Genomic DNA, 15,344 nt, shown 5'->3' with positions numbered 1-15,344 from the left:
TACAGACTGACTTCTTTATAATGTGCTCCAAAAAATTCCCAGGGATGGATGTCAGACTAACTGGTCTGTAGTTCCCAGGTTCTTCCTTTTTGCCCTTTTTGAAGATAGGGACAACATTAGCCCTTCTCCAGTCGTCTGGCACTTCACCTGTCTTCCATGATTGTGCAAAGATAATAGAGAGTGGTTCTGAGAGTACTTCTGCCAGCTTCTTTATTACTCTAGGATGCAGTTTATCGGGCCCTGGAGATTTGACCTCATTCAAAGAAATTAGGTGTTCCTTGACCCTTCAGCTTCTACTTCACTTTTGCCAGGGGGGTCCTTGACCCACTTTTGGAAGAAAACTGACCCAAAGTAGGAAGTGAGCACTTTGACCTTTTCTTTGTCTTCTGTTATCAATTTGTCATCCTCATTAAGCAGTTGAACCTCAGTTTCTTTCCTCTGTCTTTTACTATGCACATACCTGAAGAAAGATAAAAGAAGAAAAAGTCCCAGTATAGTAACTTCTTATTTATTGCATTTTTATACCGCCCAATAGCCGAAGCTCTCTGGGCAGTTTACAAAAATTAAAACCATGAAAACCATTCAAAATATAAAACAGTATAAAAGCATAGTATAAAATGCAATATAAAAACACAACTAGGATAAAACCAAGCAGCAATGCAGAAATTAATACAGATTTAAAATACAAATTTAAAACAACAAAGTTAAAATTAAGTTGATAGACTGTTAAAATACTGAGAAAATAAAAAAGGTCTTCAATTGGCGTCTAAAAGAATATAATTAAATTAGTTTCTTTTCTCTCTCTCTCTCTCTCTCTCTGTCTCCCCCCCCCTCAATCTTGAAGTTGTCATCACCCTTTTAAGGGTGAAGGCTGTGTGTGTGCTTCCCTCAGTTTCTGAGAAAACCGATATCAGGATGGGGTGCCTTTGAGCATGTCCAGAGTTCGGCCTCTCAAAGACATGCTGTTGTATCTAGTTATGATTTTAAAACCACACATGGCAGGTGGGAGGAGGCACCGCAAATGGATGCAGCCCATTTATGTGGGTTGTTTCCTTTTATGTGGAATTGGGCTGACTGCTTGAGACTGAGCTTAGGAATCACAATGGCCGCCAAAGGCCAGTAAGTCTGGCCTCCCACCCAAGGCATGCTGGGAGTTCCGCTCAAGGCATCTCATTAATCCTTTTAGAAAAATACCCATGATAGTAATTATATTATCCTTTACCTTATAAATTTCTGCTAACATTCCAGAACACAAAGAAGTAGATGTTGGGAGCACTGTTGTGAATGGACTAGTACTGAGCACTAATGGACAAGAGAGAGGTATGTTGAATAAAGACAGTGAAAATATCCTTGTGACTTTCCCTATGAGACAGTAGCTTCTTTTGCTTTGTAACTTTATGTGCAAAACATTCATAGATATGTGAAATTCAAGGACATAGCTGACTTCTTAAAAGTTAATAGTAAAAATAAGTAAATTGAAGTAAAAGAGCAGTGTAACATCTGCCTGATAGAGAAATTCTCCCTCTTCTATATAATGAAAACAATCCAAATCTAAAAGGAACAAAAATAGTCACCAGTTAAGAAGATCATATTACTTAAGAGTTGTAGATTGGTCTCATCCATTGTCAGGCTTTCTCTGGTGGTTGAAATGGAATCGTCCCAAGGGGCTGATTAGGGGGGAAAGTTGACAGTTAAAAAACAGCTGGGAGCTAGGACTGTTATAACTAGTGTTTATTGTGAGTTCACTCTCAATAAAAAAAAAACCTTGTTTGGCTTGTTAACTTTTTTGGTACTAAAGGATGTTTTAGTGCTGCTATTTTCTAGGGCTGTGCAGGGACCCCCGATCCACCTTGGAGGCCAATCCAGAGCTCCCGAAGCAGCCTGATCCGCCTTGGGGCTGCCTCGGGTGTTCCCGAGTCCCGACCCACCTTGGCGCTGAAGCTGAGGTGAAATTCGGGCCCTCTGAGGCGACTCCGAGTTTTCTGGCTGCTGGCTGCACAGCTGGCACCAAGAAAACTCTCCCCACTTACCTGGTGTCTCCGCCGTCCGTTGCTGCAGATGGCAGAGGCACCAGGTAAGCCCCCCTCCTCCCTTACCTGTGTCCGCCGTCTGCCGCTGCCGGCTTGCGTCCAGTGGTTTCCACTACCGACAATACTGAAGCCCAGAAGTAGGGCTTGTCGCCACTTCCCGCACATCTGGCAGGAAGTGCCTGCCGGTGACGGGATCCCCAGCATCCAGAAACTCGCCCATCTGTCTGTCTCTGGAGATGCCTGGCCACAGGGATCACCTGGCTGAGGAGGGCAGAGCTAGTGCTCAGGGTCTCGGTCGCCTCAAGGAACGGCTTGAGGACCACCACCAGCTGGGACATGGCGTCCCACTGCTGCCTGAATGCCAATGTCCCTGACCCTGCACATCTCGTGGACAGCATGCTGTTGCTCCACCATACGCTCGAGCATGAGGTAGGTGGAGTTCCAGCGTGTTGCCATGTCCTGCACTAGCCGGTGCTGTGGGAGTCCCAACAACTCCAGCTTCTCCAGCAGCAACCTACTGCCCTTCACGCTGTGGTGGAAGTGCCCAGCCACCTTCCGACAGCTCTCCAGGAGATTATGGACTCTGGTCAGGGGAGTGAGATTGGCCTTGCTGCCCATTCCAAGGCCATCCTTCACTATCAGGTTGAAGACATGCACAATGCAGAAACCGCTCTCTATACCAGCTTTTATTTTATTCAAAATTTGTGTTGCTTTTCTATCTTTTAATTCAATTTCTTCCCTGTTTAAGGTTTATGTGTTTGCCCTTCAGGATTTAAAAAGTTTATATCTGCACTTTGATGCAGCGCAACCATTAGTTTCATACCCCCACCAACACCTTTTTTTAAACATGGAACTTCTTGGTTGGTTTAATGGGGTGGAAACTCAGAACCCAGGTTGGTATAAAGAGACGTATCTTAGACTAGGATATTTGTTTGACAGCTGATATTTAAGATTCCAGATATGGTGGCAACCCATAATATTGTGTCCGTGCCAACAAAGTAAGTTTCTGGGGTGGCAATTCTTTGTGCCATAGCTAACAAACTTTGCAGATAGTTTGTTACTTTTGACCAAAGAGCACTCTTATCATAGATGGGTAGTAGAACATGACTCAAAATTATGTAAGAGAGATTGGAAAATCAGTTTCCATAGCTAAGACGCCAAGAAAGTTGCTTTAAAAACAAAAAGAGATTCTCTTCAAGGCTAATTATGCACCAGAAATTTCAGAATGGAATCTTGTGTATCCAAGACTACAGTTCAATTAAATTTGGTGGCTTAAGTGCTCCAGTAAAGGTGATGTTCTGGATGCTTTCATAGAATTCTTAGATGACGTACTAACTGTGGAACTTAATTCTTAAACATTAGAGAAACTTCAGAGAAAATGCTACTTATGCCCCTGCCAATTTTCTTATGCCCCACCAATTCTGTTGTGCAAGCTGTCCCCACCACCTGCACAATGGCAGTTTAGCACTTTCGGAACAATCCCAAACAAGAGGAAACACTTGTTTCTGGAAAGAGACAGGTTGTCGAAGCTTGGAACTCTGATGACCTGCCTCCTTCCAGAAACAAGCATTTCCAGTCATTTCAGGGCTTCCCCTTGGAAATGCTAAATCTCTCTTGTGTGGATCCCACTTGTGCAATGGAATCGGCAGGACCCACTGCTTGTGCAAGGGAATCCGTGGGATGGAAAGGAATCAGCAGGGCATAAGTGCTCTGCTGGGTTGTGCCCATGGAATCTGATTTACATACATTCTTGCTTTTCTTCTGTTTAGTAATTCTATTGCCTTGATTTGGAAATTTGTCTCTGACCTGTCTACAAATAAACTTCTTATTTCATTCATTCACACACACACACACACACACACACACACACACACACACACACACAGAGCTTGGAATCAGAAGCTAATTTCCATCAGTATAAACATGACTAGATCAACTTGCTCAAAGACAATCATGCTAAATTTAAGAGAACATTAAGCTCTGTGCGTAAATAGCAGGATTTACATTTCTTTCAAGTTCCAACACATCTTCTGTAAATTGTATATTTCTTCTGTAGGCCTGGAACCTGCTAAAATCTGTAGTGGAAAGGGGGCTGTGACCCTTTGGGCATCTCCAGCTTATGAGGAGAATTTGAGTACCAGCCGTACAAGTTCTCCACAGGACATCCAGCACTCTGAAAGTAAGTCCAAAGTGTGATTTATTTGCCATAAAATAGAAAGCGAAACTGCTCATTTGAGTTAAAGCATTCATCCTCTAGTTTTAAAGATGTATTCCAAAACCAAACTAATTAAGTTATTAAACTCAAATTTGCATGTGCAATCTGGGCGTGGATTTTGAAATTCAGGTTTTTGAAATACAAATTGCAGTGAACAACTTGATATCTAGCTGATATCTAAGGGATGTGATTGTAAAGAGCAAATATTTCAGTGACATCATGCAAATGTATGAAACAGAACTTGAGCAGTAGCACAAAATCTCCATTTTCAAAATTCAAAATGTGCTCTTTAAAATTTGAGTTGTGTAAATATTGAAATTCAGTCATTTTGAATTTCCATAACATAGTTAAGTTTGAAATATTTTTTGATCCATCTGTAGTTCGACGCAGAAGTGAGCCTGCTTGTATTGTGCTGCTTGTTTGTGGGGACAAAGCGTATTCTGCCTGAGGGTGATGGTGCTTCTCTCACTGCAATGGCATTTTGTTGTGGTCAACTGGAGAGTATCCCCAAGTATAGAGTAGATACTTTGTTGTCTGCTTTGCCTCCCTGTAAATAGTAGCTAATTATAGTAAACAAGCAATAGACAGTAACACTACTGAATGGTACTGAGCAGAAGCCAAAGAGGATGTGCCATCCTGCAGCCTAGTCTTCTTCTTGTGATAATGTTTATGATTTTCAGTGGGTATGTTTCTGCTCATTGGTTTGAGCAGGCTAAATTAGGGAAGGGGAAAACGCTCAGGAAGCTGTGAGGAGCAGCTTCTACTAAATCCTACAGCACCAGGAGGCAGAGGGAGTAAAATGATATTACAGAACTTTTTGTTTTTTAATGAAGTGGCTGGAGTATAGGGAAAGAGGATAGTTCATTTTATCCAGCCCCTTCCCTGTCCCTCCTCTCTGGTATCAGGGGTGGGAGCCCAGGTTGAAGCAAAAGACTGCTCACAAAACCAGATGCAAAAGAGAGTGAGTGCTGGTGGGTGCCTGATAAAAAATAATAAAGATGCGGTGAGACATGGCGGTAGGACCTAAGCTCCCAAAGCATCGCTGTCTACGTCAAGATTGAAGCATAGCACTAAGGGCTTTTATGCCGAATAGAAAACACTGTTTTTCTATTCTCTCCCCCCCCACACCACCACCAAAAGTCAGACTTTCTCTGGTCTGAGAAAAGGAAGAAGGACACAGAAAACATGGAAGGCTTTTGAATCCGTGGCGACATTGTTTTATGAACTCCCCATAAAAAGTGTCAGCCATTAGTTATCGTTAGATAACTGTCCAACTCTTTTGGTGGCACCCCACAGAACCTTTAGGCTGGTTTGGGCTGGTAAACCCCTCTGTCTGAAAGCCCCTTATTCTCTCACCCCCTCAGGCCCTAGAAACTTCACACAGGCCACAGCTAGACCTAAGGTTTATCCTGGGATCATCCAGGGTTCGCCCCTGCCTGAGCACTGGATCCCCTGTGTGTCACCTAGATGAACAGGTTTGACCCCTGGATGATCCAGGGATAAACCTTAGGTCTAGCTATGGCCCCAGTGAAGGGCAGCTGTGAGGGGGTCAGCAGCATCAGGCAATTGTCAAGACCTATGCCCTAGCAGGAGGCCAATTGTTGAATTCTCCTGCTACATGCTTCCACTGCCTATTCACTTGTCCAGTTGGGGCCAAGGGCATTTTTTTTAATGGAGGTCAAGAGGGGCAGTGCCTCCCCACATTATTTCTCCCATCCCCCAGACTGCCTCCCATGTATAACTCACAATCAGTCACTTGCATTGCCTGCGTTGTGCACAAGTTGCTTCACTTGGCGGTGAAGTCTCTGTTCTGCCTCTGCCTGCACACACACCTCTCTTCATTCTCCTTCTGGTGGCTTACCTTGTAATCCCCTGTACACACTTGAGGAAAACAACAACACCTCAGTCTCCCAAGACAGAGGTTCCAGGTGGATAGCTCTGCCAGATCCACCCAATTTCATAAGGATTGGGTCATCTAATCCAATCAGGACAGCAGTGTTTGTTTATTAATGAGACATGTGTCTGTAAAGACTGTTCCCAGCCAATTATGTGGCTTGCTGCTTAAAGTGCTGGTCATGCATACACTCTAACTGCGGGCGGTGTGGATGTTCTGATAACATGTTCTGGCCTTGTTCTGATAATAAGGCCAGGTAGCAACTTGCCGAGTAATTCTCACCAAGGACGATTTTAACAGAATCCTAACAACAAAGCCCATGTGTCTCCCACTTGTAGGGTGGCCATATGAAAAGGAGGACAGGGCTCCTGTATCTTTAACAGTTGCATAGAAAAGGGAATTTCAGCAGGTGTCATTTGTATATATGGGGAACCTGGTGAAATTCCCTCTTTATCACCACAGTTAAAGCTGCAGGAGCTATACTAGAGTGACCAGATTTAAAAGAGGGCAGGGCACCTGCAGCTTTAACTGTTGTGATGAAGAGGGAATCTCACCAGGTTCCCCATATATACAAATGACACCTGCTGAAATGTCCTTTTCAATACAACTGTTAAAGATACAGGAGCCCTTGTCCTCCTTTTCATAGGGTCACCCTATAGATACGCAGTAATAAGAGCCTGCAGCAGTTAGGGCTAGGCACTGCCCCATGCTGTCTTAGTCCTTTATTGCCTTATGAAGTATCTGGACCTTACTGTATTACAATATAAATCCTCCTGTAAGTTGGCCAACATCAGTATCTGGCAGGATAAATTAAATCAGCTTTCTCGAGCCTGGTGCCTTCAGAAGGTGTCAGACTGCAACACAGTAAGGCTCAGATTCCATAAGGCAATACAGGACCAGTGGGCCACCTTTAGTGATCCCAGGTATTTCATTCTTATCTGTATTTGGGCCTGAAAGATTAAGGAAAATCGTGTGTCTATAAAGGGTAAATTGTAAGGAAACACAACTGACCATAAGGCATATCTGTCAGGGCATCGACCTTCATTTCCATTTTTCTGGCTTTGTGGTGCTTGAGCCGACATGTGATAGCCTTAACACTCATTTTAAACCAACAAGTTATTTGATTAGTGAATATATTTTGAAGTGATTGTAAATTTTGAACTGATTGAGTCCACTGAAGTGGAGCGTCTCCCAATTATGACTTGAAAAAATGCATTGCAGAACCCGGAGAGTGTCTTCTCACATAGATCAGCAGGAAGTTGGAGAGGGGGAGTGAAACCAAGATCAGGTTTAGAAACATTTTGGAAGAGAGCAATAAGAATTATAGACTTGTCTGAAATCTGATTAAGAATTCTGCTATGCTGTGATAGCATAGTTTATTCCCAGTCGTTCTTAGGATCTCAGGGCAACGTAAGTAAGGCTAGCGTGTAAATAATAAATACTGTGTCTCACCTTGTGGCTGAGCTCCAAAGCTGGCACATGTCATACCACCACTTCTAAATCTAGTTGTTTGTTTGTGGCTCTCTCTCCCATCTCTTCTGGCAGGGTCAGTAAAGGACAGCTATATTTCCTACTCTCAGTTTAAATACTGCGGGCTTGCATTTGCACAATGTGTCGCGTTTGGGGCAGAGCACTTCAGCTTTTTTCTCTAGGATAAAATGTCACTGAACAATTGTTTCTTCATCATTCTGAATGAATTGCCTTGTGTTTACAAAGGTCAGGAACTGTAAGGGAATCATGTTTCTATGGAAATTAGGCAGCCTCTGCTAAAAGTATTCCACTCACAAAATGTAGTAGACCATTGCTTAACTCTGATTCGTACATGCAATTCCCCTGATATAACAGTTGATGGTCGTCTTTTCCCCCTCCCTTCTTTTCACTCTCTCTAATGCTTGCCACTAAATGCTTCAGGTGCAGAGCCAGGAAAACCAGAAACAGGTATTTACTAAAAGCTTAATTTTTTTATGTTTCCCTGTTGGTGGCTTAAGCAAACAGAAATCCTAACCATCCTGGTACAGCTTTAGTGATCTGAAGTTCTTCATTTTGCAGATGACTGGAGGTTATTTCCTAGTGTTGACTCTAACAAGGATGCTCAGGCCTTTACTCTGGCTGCCAAAGGCTATCACAGCGTGTGCCCCAACCTTTCTGAGATCAAGCCACATGTAAGTACCTTTCTAAAAATGTGTATATGCTCACTGTGTCACTTTCTCAGTTATGCCTCACACTTGTGGAAACGTAAATAATTCCTTTTTAATGGTTTGTAACAGGGCGTATTGCTCAAGGAACATCACTTAACATCTGTTAAAGGAAAGAGGTATCTATAACTGGAAAGCACTACTGAAGATCAAGCTGGGTTTTCTGTTTTTGTTTTTACTATTTCATATTTCTAAAGGAGCGTAGTATAGCAGTCATTCTTTTCAGTCTTGAGTTATGTCCTTAGCCCCAACCTGCAGCATGGACCCAGATTTAATTTGTTTTAGCTTCTCCCTGTCTTTGGTAACCCTGTCATTCCTTTTCCTTAGGGAGATTTGAGAATTGTATTCTAGGCAGGGGGAAGTGTTGGCTTGGGATCGCTAACAGACAGTTCTTAGTATACTCTCTAAATTATAATTTCCAGGATTTGCAGTCTAAAGCCATGATACTAACAGCCAACGCAGTGTGGCGGTTACAGTGCTGGACTGGGACTCAGGTGATCAGGGTTCTAATCCCCACTAGGCCTTGAAGCTCACTGGGCCAGTTACTGACTCTCAGCTTAACCTACCTCACAGGGTTGCTGTGACGATAAAATGGAGAGGAGAAAGACCATGTAAGATGCCTTGGGTTCCTTGCAAATGGAAAAAAGACAGTATATAAATGTAATAATAAATAACTGGTATAAATGCATAGTATGGACTATACCTGTGACGTTACACCTATACTAGGCCTGCCGCATAAACCCTTCTCAGGCCAAGCATCACCACTTGAAAACCAGATGGAGGGTTAAACAAAACCTTTCCCCTAGCTATGAGGCAAACAGGTTAAATATAGGATCTGTTTTTAGATGTACTGTGTGTATATTCTGGAGAGGCTGTTTGATAACTGTGAGGCAGGTAAATAATGCCAAGCTGACACATGGTAATTGATAGCTAACAAAATAATAATAAGTTTATTGTCATGTTAAAAGCTTCAAATGAAAATATAATGCTTCCAATCCTGCCTAATCCAAACTCCCCTCCCCAACAACCTCTCTCTCTCTCTCTTCACGTCAATCCTAGCAATTAATCTCTTCTCACTCCACAAACAATTCCAATCTCCACTCCCAACAACTATCAACTAAACACACTAACAACCTAACTAACTTCTCCTCCCCTCAGTCACTCTTTATATACTTCTTCCCTCACCCTACCTATTACATCACAAACCACACCCACTCAGTTCTAACTTTCCATACTCACCACACATACTAAACTAAACACGTACAAGATACTCAATTGTGGGGTAACGCCACATATTCCCCCCCTTTCTTTTAAAACCTGGGTGAGGAACTGGTTTAATACTATGTCCTTGATGCAGGGTTTTGGGAATGTAAATAGGTAAACAATTTAAGCAACAATAATAATTTACATATTTACATAAACAACCTGTAAAGGAAGGGGGGAGAAACCCTGTTAAATTGGTAATGCCCCAAAGTCAAGGTTATTGGCTCCAATTTCAGTCTGAGAGCACAAGAATGAGACCCAGGAAAAAGTCTTATTTGCCTGCTGGACTCGAGGATTCTCTGCGAGACAGTCCATCTGCCACAATGTTCTCACGACCAGCCACATGCTCGATCTCTGCATGGAACTCCTGGAATCGCCACGACCATCACTGCAACAGTTGGTTGCGGTTTCTCATCGATGGAAGCCACAACAATGCCCGATGATCCATCTGCAGGATGAATCTCTGGCCCCACACGTATGGTTTGATCTTGTCCAAGGCCCACACAATCACCAAACACTCCTTCTGCACTGACGAATAGTTCTTCTCCCACTCCAATAGCTTCCTGCTGAAGTAGGCTACAGGATGCTTAACTCCTTCTAAAGTCTGCATCAAAACAGCTCCAATCCCAACCTCGGAAGCATCTGAGGCTAGAATGAATTCTTTATCAAAGTCTGGTGCTATCAGCACTGGAGCGGTGCACAGAGCTTGTTTTATTATTATTATTTATTTATTTATTTATTTATTTATATAATACCATCAATGTACATGGTGCTGTACAGAGTAAAACAGTAAAGCTCTCTGGCACTCCTCTGACCATGGGATCTTTTCTGGTCTTTTCTTCTTTGTTAATTCATGTAGAGGTGCAACCATTTCTCCAAATTTCCTTATGAACCGGCGATAGCAGCCTGCCATCCCTAGGAATGCACACACATTTCTCCCTAGCATCAGTTCAAAAGGAGAAAATCCTGTGGAGTCCTGGGGAACCTTACGAAAGGAAAAAGGAAATAGGGTAACTTCTTGTCCCAATCAAAGGGACAATCTGCCACATATGTTTTAATCATTTGTTTAATAGTGCCCTTAAACTTTTCCACAAGCCCATTTGTCTTGGGGTGAAAAGCTGTTGATGTGATATGCTTCACCCCAAACACCTCCACAAGCACCTCATAATGTTGGAAGGAAATGCTGAGCCTCTGTCACTGATTATTTGATGGGGAAACCCCAGCCTGCAAAAGATCTGACAGCACATCCAGATTTCTAAGGGCTTCTGCATCAGGAAACCAAGTGGCAAAATCTATGAAGGTTAACAGAAATCTTTTCCCTGTGAGTTTTCTTATTGGGTAAACTAATTGTGTATTCTTTCATATATGCGTGATGCGTGCTCTGTTCTAAAAGTTTCATGTTTGCAGTTCTTTTGCATGATACTAAATGAACATTGTCGTGATATATGTATATGTAATAAGTAAGTGTTTTATGTTATGTATGTAAGTATGTAAATCTAGTGTAATACTTTCATATGTCTGATACTTTCATGCTTGCTAATATATGGTAATCTGTTTGCTGATTGTCTCTGTGTGTACTGTGTGTACATTAGAAAATACTGTTAGAAAGACCAGCATTTATCTTCTTTATTCTTCTTTTGCGAGAACAGAGACATCATTTTGTTGAAATCATTTTTAGCCTCTACATATTTGCAAAATGCCAGAGTTTTACTCAGAAAGACTCTTCTGGCTTAAGTTCATTGTTTGAGTCTTTAGCCCAATTCTGTGGCATTCAGAAATATTCATGGCTCTTTTCACAGTGCAGGACATCTGCTCAACTCTTTCTTTGTTCCATGCCTGGAATGGTTCTGGGAACACATCTGGAACATCATGAAACTTCTTTTGCAGCTTTTTGCAGGAGTTACTGGCATCTGGAATTTTTGGCACTCAGAGCTTCGAACACTTCCTCTGGCTGCATCTCTAGTTATTGTTCATCAGGTCAACTTCTTCATGGAGCAGAAGCACCTGGAAACAATGTCTGTGCACAGTATCAGCACTCTCTTGAGTTTCTTGGTGACTTAAAACTCTGGTAGCATTGGGTGAAGTCATCTATCACTGAGCTGGAGATGAATTCATGCTCAATTGTCTGTTGAAACCCATCTTCTTCATCTCTTTTGTAAGAATTGTAGAGACCCATCTTCAGTCTCATCCAGACACTGCATCACAGACTATGCAATGTAGTCAGGCCTCTTTCTTGAAGACAGGATAAACTTTTAAAGAGTGAAGCAAGTTTAGATTGTTCATGTCTCTTGAGTACTAACATATACATTTCCACATAGGGGTTTTCCAGAAGGAGGTGAGGCTTTGCCAAACTGCCTAAACTGTGCCTATTGAGGAAATGTATATGTCAGTACTCGAGGCTTGTAAAACAGCTTAAAGGAGGAACACACACACTTCACCTATTCTTTAAAAGATCCTCATCAGGTAAGCAATAAACCACCCCGCCACAAGAATTTCTCTGAAATTCTCCACCATTTGCTAATTATTATTTAAAAAAAAATCTTTTTACCCCTCCCTCCCATCAAATGGTTGAAAAAATTCATTGCTAAAATTTCGGCACAGCACTAATATTTATATCATTTGCCTTTATATTAGCATGTTCTTTTGAGGGATCTCTTTATTTAATAGGCATCTTGATAACCCCTGCGTTCCATACAGAATTGATAGTAGTACAGCTGATTAGACAATATTGAATAAGCCCCTGGGATGAAAGTTCATTCCGCTATCCAAATTTCCTGAGAGAAGAGGTAGTTCAAATCTGAATACAGCTCTTCTAGTTGAAAACCTGTAAATTTCTTGAGGATTCCCTGGTTTGGCAAGTAATTATATAACATCAGGTTTATTATAAATATATGTACAATTGACTTCAGTGTGTTAGGGTTCCACACCCAAGTGGAAGTTAGGTTTCCAGACATAGTTGAGTGATATCAAACAACCAGCTCATTGTGAAAATGTGCGAAAATCTTTCAGCTAACGATAGGACTTAATGAGTTGTGTGTTGGACTTTCAAATGTTATATGAAATTATGTTTTCTACCTATTAACTCCAGTCTAATTATCTACTCATTTTTCCTTTCCTTTTTCTCCTTCCTATGGTCCTGATTTATTTATTTATTTTGTCCCTTAACTAGACAGACCTATTTTCCACCCCATTCCTTTCTTCACCAATACCAAAAGAATCTTCCTTCTGCCCATTCCTTTCATAGGCTGTGTGTACCTTTATGAACCTAAACCCCATGCATAATATTTGCCACCCAGCACTGGTGGCAGGCAATATTTTTCTTCTTCACCCACATCCTTCAGTGCAGCTCCTTTACAAATCAGCTGGCTTGCTCCCTGCAGAGAGGGTGCATTTTGGGCAGTCACTTTCAGGAACTATTTCCTTGTTGTTGTCATCATCTGAGCACCAAAACACACTGGGGTTTGCTGAGACAAATCCTAGGAACAAAGTTGGATTGAAATCCAGCCATGAAACTAGAGCAGAGAAAAAGGTCAACAGCCTATATGTAGCTTGTTTATCTAACAGCACTTGCTCAGGCACATTTAAAAATTCCATTGCCTGTGCAGATGTCCAAACAGAAGGCACCCGTTTTGGATCTGAGGTCACTGTGGCACCAGCCATCCGCTGTGTTTCCTCTGTAACAGATACTGCAAAGTCTCTTCCTCCTCCTCCTCCTCCTCCTGCCACTCCCGGGCCATTCTTTAATATTGTTCTCACTGGAGATTCAGTTAGTTATGGTGAGAGTCATCCCTCCAGGACTCATCAAGCTGTTAACACAGAGGCAGAGTCCCCACATACAGCTGGCAGTGAGGAAAGGATGAGAAAAGAGCCATGTCTTACTCAGCAGCAGCAGCAACTAAGCAAGGCAAAGGGACACAGCAGGGTACATGCTTTCCTTCATAATCTTTTTCCCCCTTCTGGCTGACATTTTTATTACTTGTTCCACTGCTATTTAATACTTTGGTTCCTTTCTCTTAATGTTTCTGATTTGGCTGCATTCTAAGACTGTGACCCTTTTCCTGTTAATTAATCTTTATTTCCACCACCCCCTCAAATATGGCTGCATGTGTCAGTTGAATGTGTGTGTGTCTGTGGTTGCAAGCCAGAAATACTTATTGGAGAAGTTGGGATGGACAATATTATGTGAAATACTTGCGTTTTGGACTTACGTAAACATAGCAGTTGGGACAGAGCTTCCCCTCAAGTGTGGACAGATTATGGTAATTAAGTTTGTCTTACTTTATCTGTGGACTGCTGGTGACAATTGTGTGGGGTCGGGGGATTTACAGTTGTGTGAATGATTTTGTCTGGCACAATATCTGCTGCTGAGCAAAACCTACTTCTTCTTTTAAAAAAATCATCTTATGAGGTGCCTTGTTCTTTGCATGTGACTGAACTTCTCTACTGTTGTTATGCCAAGGTTTTCCCCATTGCACAATACCACCTTATATCCCACAGGATGCCACTTACTCTACCACCACCACCCCAGCTGGAACTAAGGTTATAGTAGTGCCATTCCAACAGGTTCACTCAGAGAGAGGGCAAGAAGCTAACTCAAGCGCACTGCCACTGAGGCCCTTTCTACACCTAAGGATTATCCCAGGCAAATGGAAGGATCGTCCCTGCCTGCCCCCGGGATCTCCTGTGTGTCATTTGGATGCACAGGGATGATCCTGGGACGATCCTGGGATATAGGCATGGTGCCCCAAGTCTCCTACCATTTGGCCAAAGCTCAGAATTTTCTGAAAACACTTCTACTGGCTCACTTCTGACCTTCCCAACACTTGATGATTTTATTCCCCCTCACCTCCAGAAAGGTTCCAACCATAATCAGCCATCTTCATCTGAGGCTGAGCCCCACATTTGCCCGAAACTACCTTCACTATCACCATTACCTCCTACAGTGATCTGTCCAGTCACAGAGCTCAGGAAGTGTCTCGGACTCAGAAACCACAGAAATGATCTTGCACACAGTAAACCATGCCACATGTCATCCTGACAGCTTTCCTAAGTTTATATTCCTATATTAAAATGACTTTTCTCACTGGCTTACTAAACGTTGAACAAAGTAGTCCTAACCCAACAGTATGACAACTGAAACCTTGTTTATATTCTATTGCATGTATATCTCTTGCCTCTTCTGGCTTGGGAACCCTTCAGTTGTATAATATTTCTACCACTGCTTCCTTGCTCTTTCAGATTTGAAAATTCTATGCTTTTGGCTGTAATCAGTATTACATACTACGCAGTTCCTTTATATCATACTGTACTAATATATAAGATGTTGAATTTGCCTTGTTTTTTAGGGCACTTTCTTTGTTGTTGTTGTTGGTTATTCGTTCAGTCGCTTCCGACTCTTCGTGACTTCATTCCACATTCATTTATGAAAACATATTTGCCACTGTTGATTTATAGAATATATGTCTTTTGGGAGCTTTATATAGTCATCTGTTATTGGAAGCTGGAAAAGTATAATGTGATATACCTTGACTGAGATCACAAAATTGACATAGGCAGCATGTGGCAATTGATACTTAATATCATTCTTCCACAGTACTTGGAAATGTTAGATCATATTCATATGCTGTAAGTACCAATTTCTAAGGAAACAAGGTGTATAAGTTGTATACTAAAAATAAAGGTACCTACCAGAGGCTCACCTGGCACCAACACTGTTATCTTTTAGGCGCCAGGTCAAGACTTTTCTC

General features: G+C 42.1%; 1 protein-coding gene across 1 annotated transcript in view; it reads left to right on the top strand.

The window, feature by feature from the left end:
- Nucleotides 1-15,344, top strand: part of SORBS1 (sorbin and SH3 domain containing 1) — a 213,393-nt gene that overhangs the window by 58,005 nt on the left and 140,044 nt on the right. The window contains exons 4-6 of the mRNA XM_063133194.1: nt 1,249-1,320; nt 4,087-4,209; nt 8,189-8,301. Of these exons, the coding sequence (XP_062989264.1) occupies nt 1,249-1,320; nt 4,087-4,209; nt 8,189-8,301 (308 nt within the window). The remainder of the gene's footprint in view (nt 1-1,248; nt 1,321-4,086; nt 4,210-8,188; nt 8,302-15,344) is intronic.

The sequence above is a fragment of the Elgaria multicarinata genome, chromosome 8 (genome assembly GCF_023053635.1).
Source record: "Elgaria multicarinata webbii isolate HBS135686 ecotype San Diego chromosome 8, rElgMul1.1.pri, whole genome shotgun sequence".
Taxonomy (NCBI): domain Eukaryota; kingdom Metazoa; phylum Chordata; class Lepidosauria; order Squamata; family Anguidae; genus Elgaria; species Elgaria multicarinata.
The sequence above is the reverse complement of the archived record's forward strand: the minus strand, read 5'-3'. Positions and strand labels throughout refer to the sequence as shown.